The following is an 8,948-nucleotide window of genomic DNA, read 5'->3' on the forward strand; positions in this document are numbered from 1 at the left end:
ACGAATGCAATGGCTTCCCTAAATTTTCGGAGCAAGCCGTTGCGTTAAAATGGCGTTCGCCTTAGCACCCGCAATGGGGGCCCTAGCTTCACACTTAGCTAAATACATTGTAACATATCTTTCAAAGATATGTAGTATACTGGAAACATTTCATTAATATGTTATGTTGCCTCTATAGGATACAAAAAGACAAGAAATATGTCAGCATTGGTTTTTGAAAAGTGAAAAAAGCGTTAGCATACAACTGTCATCTGCTACTCTGTTGAACATTAACATCAACTATTTAGAATAAACTTGCCCTTGACGATTTGTCATCGTTGATTCCACATTCTCAACGCGTCAACAAGGAGAGGAAGAGGCGGGTTTATGACTTTAACGCTTTCTGATTGTCAAGGTAAACATAAGGGTCAAGGTAAAATAAGTGTAAAAACAAACCCACACACTCAAAAGCTAAACAGAACATATAGGGTAAAACTGATGTCTATTTATAAGTTTAATTATTGTTAAAATATAAAATCGTTATAATTAATACACATTGTAATGTTGTGGGTTATGGTGGCGAATAATAGGTTAAAGGACATGTATTTATGAAGTTAAAGGTAGGCCTATATAAATGTGTAAAACAATTTTTGATGAATTAACAGTTTTTTGAAAAGGGCCTCAGGGTTTGAGAAAATAACAGGCTCATTATTGTGCTGTATCATCTCAGAAAGTACACAGTAAAAGTACCTAAATGTACTTATGGAAGATTTTGTTTTTATATGACATCAAAGTCAGAAAAATAAGACTCAACAATATGACATATAATGGACTTTGAAAGTGGATTTCACAAAAAGTGCAGTAATAGTATTTCATAGTACCTGTGCATGTAGTCTAACAAGTACTAAGTCTAACCATATCAGAATCATGGTGTACTTATGGAATGATTTCTTTTTACAAGACATCAAAGTCATAAAAAAGACTCATTATTGTGATTTATTATGGTCTTTGACAGTGGATTTTTCAAAAAGTACACAGTAAAAGTACTTCATATTACTTGTGCATGTAGTCTAGGAAGTACTAAGTCCAACCATATCAGAATAATTTTCTACTTATGGAAGAACATATATTTTTATATTTTTTTCCCCAGGAAAACACCTTATTTTGAAAAACGGAAGTTACCGCAGACTCGCAGTATTATTCTCAAACTAATTTCACCGACCTCCGAAGCTATTCCCTGAACAGTATTTTGTTTGCTCCCGTTTTATACACGTGTATCTCATAGTCAGTTTTAAGGTAAGACTTCGGCATTTATCACTTTTGTCTGGAAAAGGAGATTAATAACGGGTCAAAATCGCTCTCTCTCTCTCTCTCTCTGCTCGCTCTGCAGTCCGGAGCATTTACCATAAAGATCAGAATACGTGTGCACTTCAAGTTTAGGGGCGGCTCACTTCACCATGTAAAAGCGAGGACCGGCTGGTCTTGACCGCAGTTTTCCGTGGTACGTGTTGTCTTCCAACATCAATAGTCTACTTGTCCCTCTTCCGTAGTTTAGACACGATGGGGCTCTCTGATAAATGCCCCGATCTGAAAACACGATGGGACAGGCTTTTGATGGAGTGTGTGCCATGTCGTCGGAAGCCAGGTAGGATTATATTAGCCTATATTATATTATATTACATTACATTATATTATGTTTATTAGCCTATATAATATTATATCAGCTTATAGGCTACTTTATATATTATTATCGTTATTATAATGACTAAAGTGACTTATATTACATTACAGGACATGAAGTCACCCCTAATTGTGGCTATGATGATAAAGGAGGGAGACACGTTCCCCCTACCACATCGTGCAAACCCGATACGTTTAATGATGGCAGCAGTGCGTACTGTAAACCTTGTGCATTATGCCCCCTTGGTTTTATTATTTCAAGCCCATGCAACTCAACTATCGACACCAAGTGCGAAGAAACAAGGTAAGAATGTGAAAGAATTGCCCTGTCCTTGACAAAGACAGGTCGATCTGTAAACATCATCAGTGTCGAGTTGTTTTGGTGTAATTTTGTGTTATAAAGTCAAACGTGTTGGGTGTTTTCTGATTTTCTACAGACACCCGGGGACCGAAGTTCCAGTCAATGTGAGTAGTCTAGTATGTGGAAACGCTTCGGGATTTGTCAAGTAGACAAGTCTTTGTACAAGAATGTGTTGGCTAAATATGGAGATTGGAAACTTGTTTAGGTCTATAGCATCTCTTTAGGAATCTAAACCGTCTCAGCCCCCGACATTTTTCAGCAGTTCAATGTTAAAGTCATTATTTAGGCTACATACATGGCCAATAATGACTAAGATGACCTATGACGTCAGGGCTTAGTTAGGCTACAAGTAGAGGAAATGAAGACTCAATAAAATGTCAGTCAGACCTGACAGAGTTCAGTTGTTATTAATACACCAAGTACAGCTTAGAGAGTGTCAACTGTTCTTCCTGATATCTGCAAGGATGTTTGGTAGACTTGTTGTCTGCTCCAGTGTTATTGACGTCACAGTTAATCTAGGTGGGTCAATGTGACCCTGATAATGATAATGTCTTTTTGGATATATGCGATGCCTTTCGACAAGTTCTGCAGATGTGATTGAGCAAGACACGAGTACAGAAGTGTGATGTTGAATCATGTCTCCTCGAGTATTCATCTGATGAGAAGCCATCTGAGTCAACTGAGTCTTATTATATGGAGTCAAGTCTTAATAATTTCTTCAACACATAAAATCCATATTTTCAATGTGGAAGAAGTATCCCAATGCTTTTTCATTTATTTATTCTGTCACTGAAACTTCCTTTTTTTTAAAGGATAGCTTCTGGTAAAAAATACCAAATAGCACACATATATTAGCCTATGTAGACTACATGTTTTTTGGTGACAGTTGAGAGCATACAATAAAACAGAAACAACATAACAGCATGTAACCTACTGTCACAAGAAGTTCACTCTTTTTCCATTTCAGAATCAGACAAGTCAAGGATCCACTTCATCACCAAATGCAACATCTCATCAAGTTCCATCTTTTCATAGTGCATTATGTAAGCAAAATAAACAATTGTTTATGGAATAAGACATGTATTTTCATTATCTTCATCTAACCCTGACATTTTACATTTGCAGGGACAGCCCCATTGGCTATCCTTGTTACGGTTGTAGTGTTTTCTGCTTACATCTTTTACATGAAGCGGAAAAAAGGTAAGTATGTTTTTTAACTTTATTTTGTCCCATTGAGATTAAATTGTCCTTTACGAGAGAGACCTGGCCAAGATAGCAGCCAAAGACAATAATAAACACATACAACATAACGCAACATGGACAAATCATGACAATAACACAGCATGGGAACAAACACAAGCAGTTCTTTAAAGTAACCGCTAAAACATGAAACAGTGGGAAAAGTATTTTAATGTGGAGCTCCTAGACTGAGAAACTGCATACAGGCTGACCACTGTCTTTTTTTTTTTTTAGAGCAAACATGTTATTTTTCTGTAATGTAATACTAGAGTAGGGCATGGGTGGGTTTACTATAACTTGTAATTATGTCAAGATATGTGTGTCTCTTGTGTTTGGGTTCATCACAGGTCAGAACACAGTCATGAATTACAGCAGAAGATCATCATACATTAAAGCAGGCTTCACTCCACTTTCTGCCGAAGCTGTAAACAATGATCTGAAGGATGTTCTGAGTGAGTGGAAATGAGAAATGTCTCTTTATATGAAATAAATCTTAACTTTGTACCAGAGGTATTGGTAACAGATAAGAGCAGTTTCCCATGAAAGGACCTTTTTCTGTTACATTTGGTAGTTATCTTATAGTATCTTATCACATTTGGTCTCACTTCCTACATTGTTTGCATCTGTTGGTGAGTTTAAACGTCATTAGTGTGCAAGCCTCTTCCAAAGAAGTAGACAGTACGTAAGTAAACATGCCTCCAACGCCCATAGGAAATGAGATTGCAGGGCTGTGTCTCAAAACCCACATCATGACATGTTGAAAAGAGAACTAAGAGAAGCACTAAGAACTCAATAAAGTTATAGAAATGAAAAAAGAAATAGTAGGAGCTTTGAAATGTGTGTTTGGCTTCAGGAAGTTAAGAGTAAACAAGCTGACATGTTTGGTGTCAGTAAATGATATAGAATAACGCACTACATATTTATAAGATTGTTTTTCTTGTTATAAAATGCTTTAATATGAAAAGAGAGAAAAACAGTCGTCAATGAAGAAACAGCACTCTTCTGCCATCTAGTGAGTATTTAGACACAGACCAGCCAGGCCAGAAGGGGAAACTATTCACACATGGACAGTTAATAGTGAAGTAAACAACATTTATATTCAAATGTTGTTATGTACAGGAGCATCCATCTATAACATGTTAAGTAATGAAACTAATGTCAGATTAGTGTAAACTGAATGGGCCAATGCTACCAGCAAAATATAAAATAAAGTAGTAAATAAAAACTCACTGTGTCAAACACCAAGTCTAATGCTAATGCCAGTAGCAGGATACTTGTTGGCCTCCTCCTCGCAGCTTTTTCACAACGCTGTGATGTAAACAGGGGACCTCGTCTCCAGAGTGAAGGAACATCTAATGAGCCTGGTCCTTAGTTGAGGTTCAATGGTGGCAGCTGAGGCAGAAGGAGGCACAAAACTCAATGGTTACAGGTCATGCTGTATGTAAGGCACCGAAATAAAATGAAAATAAACAAAACAAAGTGAAGAAACATGTTAGACAGGTAGGGGTTTTAAGGCGCGTTGAGTGGATGTGGCCAAGAAAAAGGGTTTGGAATGGGCGGTGTCTGAAGTTTTATTTTTTTAAACCGTCACACAAGCATGTAAATATAGGGAGTTAAACATAGCATTTGTTCTTAAAAGGAGCAGAACTTTATAGAAAAGAAGTTTCTTAATGTTCAGTAACAATATTTAAATAAGCAGGGAAATGTGAGTGAAGTGAAATCTACACACCATTTAACAGTGACAGTTAAGTCAACAATAAAAGTCTTACTATGTAATAATAGATGTCTTCTTACCAAAATCTGTGCACATATATATATATATACATATATAATATTATAGCAACATTTAAATAAGACTTTCTTAAACTGACAGATGCTTTTTAACCACTCACATTTTTCTCTTGTAGGTCCTAATGTCCTGTCAGCACCGTTACAGACGGTCCTGGACAACCTGGATGTTTTGGAAGATCTGATGATTTTGTTGGATCCAGAAAGCCATGGAGTGAAAAACACCAAACACCTGGCTTCTCATTGCTCCTTCACCTCCACCTGGATCACTTACACCTACTCAATGAAGGACAGCAAGAGCCCTCTGAAAGCTGTGTTGGAGGGGGTCACCAGCAGGCACCCTGACTGGACTGTGGGGCACCTCGCCAAGCTGCTCAGACAGATGGACCGCAACGATGCCATCGCTGTCCTCGCCAAAGTCAGACTGAGTGAGATGGACGTGTAGCAATGTTTCCACCTGTAAAGACTCTGCTTGCACGTTTTATTTTCTCTGATCAGTTCTGTGAGATTTAAAACAGTCGATGTTTACCAAATCACATATACATGTGCACTTACTGAAAAAATCAGAAGTAATTCAAAGGACAAATGAAGGGGTCCTGGTTTGATGAAGAAAGAGGTTAAAAAAAGATACTACACAATGATGTGGCTCTGGATTAGCTTGCCAAAGTTAGGACAGCTATAACAACTTCCACTCAAAGTGGGCAGTTAGCTCTGGCTTGGCTCCATATTTTCAACAGAAAGCTCATGAAAAAAACAACTTACATTTAAAAAGCCAAGACTGAAAATCCCTCCCTCGTTCAGGCACAAAGGCAGCCAAATTCTTCCAATATGATGCTCATGGTGGGAAGCTCACAAACTAATGATAAACTGCTTTGATTCAGGTTTGAAAATCATATGAACCTAAGCTAACAACTGATCATTATCCCACTTCTTAGTGAAAATAAGGAGGGACATCATGACATATTCAAGGCAAAACATGTTTGATAATCCTTCAGTTGTTAACAACTTTCAACCACACACTGTATACCTAAAAATACCAAGTGACAGTTACAAAACATAACAGAGCTAATGTTAATGTGAGCACGTCAGTAGTAATGTTAGGTAGGGGTTAGTTTGATGCTAACAGTAGCTGTTCATAACCAAAGAGTCTTAACACAGTTGTGAACTCACGAGGGCAGCTGATTCTTCTATTTAGTGAGTAGGTTGTGACTTCAGACACAACTTCAAGCAGAAGGTCTTAATGAAAGAGTCTTTCAAGTTGCCTTATGGGAAGTGTAGGATTCAGTGTTTTTGGAACCCATCAAATACAAGAGTAGAAGTGAGGTCAGTCCATTCTTTGAGTAGCTTTAGAGGTTTACATGATGACTGAAAGAACAAAAGCACACGGATCCTTCAGGCTTTCAAATGATTTTACACAAACAGATTAAGAAATGTATCACCGCTGTATTGAACCTCTTTTTTACTTTGGAGGCATTGAAAATTCACGACTGCTTTTAGAACTATATATTTGTGTATCATTTGTACCTGCTTTTTTTCATTTTTTTTTTTTTTACAACAAATGAACATGAAGAACAATTACTGTTTTTAAAAAAGTTGAAATGTAAAAAAAAGCCATTTAACATGCAAACTTTTCAAATAAAAAAAATGAAATTGTTCAAACATCTTAACATCTTTATTAAGCAAATAACATTATAAATAAAAAAAGTGCATAGAAAAATTAAACAGGTTTAGAAATATGTATACAAATATTTACAAACGCAATGTTTATTTGTACATTGTAACAAAGACGTAAATTTAAAGATCACATATTTTCTCATTTTTATGTCTTTTATACACTTACTTTAAAATAACCCTACTTTATATATATATATATTTATTTATATATATGTGTGTTATATAACATACAGCTTTCTTAACAGATTCTGGGAGAGATGGTCATGATAACTTAAGGTTTTGACTAGTGCTTTGCATCCTTCATTGCAAACACACAAAATGACCAACAGACGCACCCAAAAACACACACGCACGTGCGTGCGCTCGCTTGCTCACTCGCTCACTCACACTCACACACTCACACACACTAGTTCTGCAGGACTGTAAAACCAAACTACTCTTAAATTATCATCCTCTCTTTTTGCATCAGTATTCCCAAACATCTGTGTAAACAGCTGAGGTAGAATCCTTGCAAGGAGTTGGGAGTGACTCTGCTCTTGTTGTCAGGTGGGTGATTGACAAGTTAATCTGGGTTCCATCCCAGTGATTGGACATGCAAGAAGGAAAGAGGATTAAGATGAAAACTCAACATGATGAACATTGTTACAATGGGTTTGAAAAGAAAAAAAAGAAGAAAAAAAAGATGATCATGGGCTTGGAGAGGCAAACAGTGCTCACTTAACTCCTGTGGCTGATTCTAAGACCGTCAATATTACGCCATAACAACAAAAAATGAATAAAACGGATTCTTTAAAAATACCTGCTTTAGAACAATTTGTCATTAAGGCTTAATGCATGACAAGACTGCCCAACAGAAAATTCAAGTAAGGTGGTGAAACAAAGGACATCATTAAAATAAAAAAAGTGAAAAAATTAAAATAATAAAAAAAAGGATACATTTGGGGGAGATCACGTAATACACTGGACCCCCACCTTTTATACAGAGCACAACCTTTAACCATTAAAAATAAATCAAAACATGAATAAATAGAACTACCAATTTGAACAGTGTGGATCAGATTAGCCTCATCAACGACAGCACTGAACATCAACTAAGAACAACACGAAAGATCATTTTTAAGGTGCTGAGTGCGTCTCTCAGCCCCCGTTTTTAGACTGAACAGCAACATCTGGAGAAATGTGACTGCAGCCGGAGCTGAACACCCACACAGTGGCGATGCTTTTTTACCAGTGCTTTCCCTGATTAAGATAAACTGAAGAAGGTTTCACAAAGATGGAAATAATTTCAATGTCTGATAGTGATTTATGTGCAAGTGTAGGTTAGCAAAGTCTTATTGCAATAGGTAATCAGCATCGGCCATGACAGTTATAAAATATATATTTTAAAAACTGATATTCACCACAACTCTTTACTTTTGGCTTAGGTAGTGTTTGCTACATAAACTGTACATCAAGAAACAAACACGTGTTAAAGACATGTCTCTGTCTTTATAAATATGACACACTGTTATCGACTTTAACGGTTACTTTTCAAAACTCCCTTAACATCTGAACAGGAAGAGCATAGGTGTGAATTCTCCCTTAAACCTCAACAGGAAGAGCATAGGTATGAATAGCATATCATGATGTGAAACTAAGAAGACACTTTATGATCCGATGATTAGAGTACTGCTTGCGTGCATGAATTTAAGATAAATGGCCTCATTAAGGTGAATTAACAGCTAAATAATTCCTGATTTACTTATGACTTTAAAGATGTTTTCAAAGCTTAGCACCATGGTTAATTCGTTATTCACGAGATATAAAAGTCTACAAAGAAAAAAAATATCTACAACATGAGAAATGTAAGATGTAAGAGGAAACACAAATGAAGATTTGGATGAATGTATGGCTCAAGAACTGACCTCTGAACCGCACGTAGGGGGCTGTTACGTTATGGACTGGAGGATGGAGCAATCATCGTTACAGACAGAGATCCCCTCCCCAGAAATGAATTAAACATCTTAGGAATCTCTTGAAGTCCAGCTATAGGTTTTCAGCAATGATTTGAACAGATAAGGCTTGACGTGTTAATCAAATAAATTCTGTTGGTATCGTCCATATTGATCCAGAAGCCCCTTCAATTTTAAATAGTGGTTTTAAATGTCTTGTTCTCATGAACATCAAAACCACTTCCTCTGTCATGGTGGCGATGCTGTGCCAGCTGCACATCTGAACTCTCTAGAAG

At 36.8% G+C, this 8,948-nt stretch overlaps 1 protein-coding gene across 3 annotated transcripts; it reads left to right on the forward strand.

Moving 5' to 3' along the window:
• Positions 1-1,465: 1,465 nt before the first annotated feature.
• Positions 1,466-6,708, forward strand: igflr1 (IGF-like family receptor 1). Of its 3 annotated transcripts, none has more exons than XM_061050804.1 (7): positions 1,466-1,624; positions 1,771-1,963; positions 2,097-2,124; positions 2,988-3,063; positions 3,146-3,220; positions 3,607-3,711; positions 5,167-6,708. In XM_061050804.1, the coding sequence occupies exons 1-7, from the start codon at positions 1,540-1,542 to the stop codon at positions 5,490-5,492; spliced, it is 888 nt and encodes a 295-aa protein (XP_060906787.1). In that variant the 5' UTR covers positions 1,466-1,539; the 3' UTR covers positions 5,493-6,708. The 3 variants fall into 3 exon arrangements, with proteins under 3 accessions (XP_060906787.1, XP_060906788.1, XP_060906789.1); XM_061050805.1 differs by having other exon boundaries at positions 1,467-1,624; positions 2,988-3,054; positions 3,152-3,220; XM_061050806.1 differs by lacking the exon at positions 2,988-3,063 and having other exon boundaries at positions 1,485-1,624.
• Positions 6,709-8,948: the final 2,240 nt, after the last annotated feature.

Source organism: Labrus mixtus, chromosome 11, assembly GCF_963584025.1.
Source record: "Labrus mixtus chromosome 11, fLabMix1.1, whole genome shotgun sequence".
Lineage (NCBI taxonomy): Eukaryota > Metazoa > Chordata > Actinopteri > Labriformes > Labridae > Labrus > Labrus mixtus.

Coding starts and splice junctions, on each gene's coding strand:
- igflr1 (XM_061050804.1), top strand. CDS start 1,540: ATGGGGCTCTCTGATAAATGCCCCGATCTGAAAACACGATGGGACAGG. Junction 1,625..1,770: donor GCCATGTCGTCGGAAGCCAG/GTAGGATTATAT, acceptor ATTACATTACAG/GACATGAAGTCACCCCTAAT. Junction 1,964..2,096: donor ACCAAGTGCGAAGAAACAAG/GTAAGAATGTGA, acceptor GATTTTCTACAG/ACACCCGGGGACCGAAGTTC.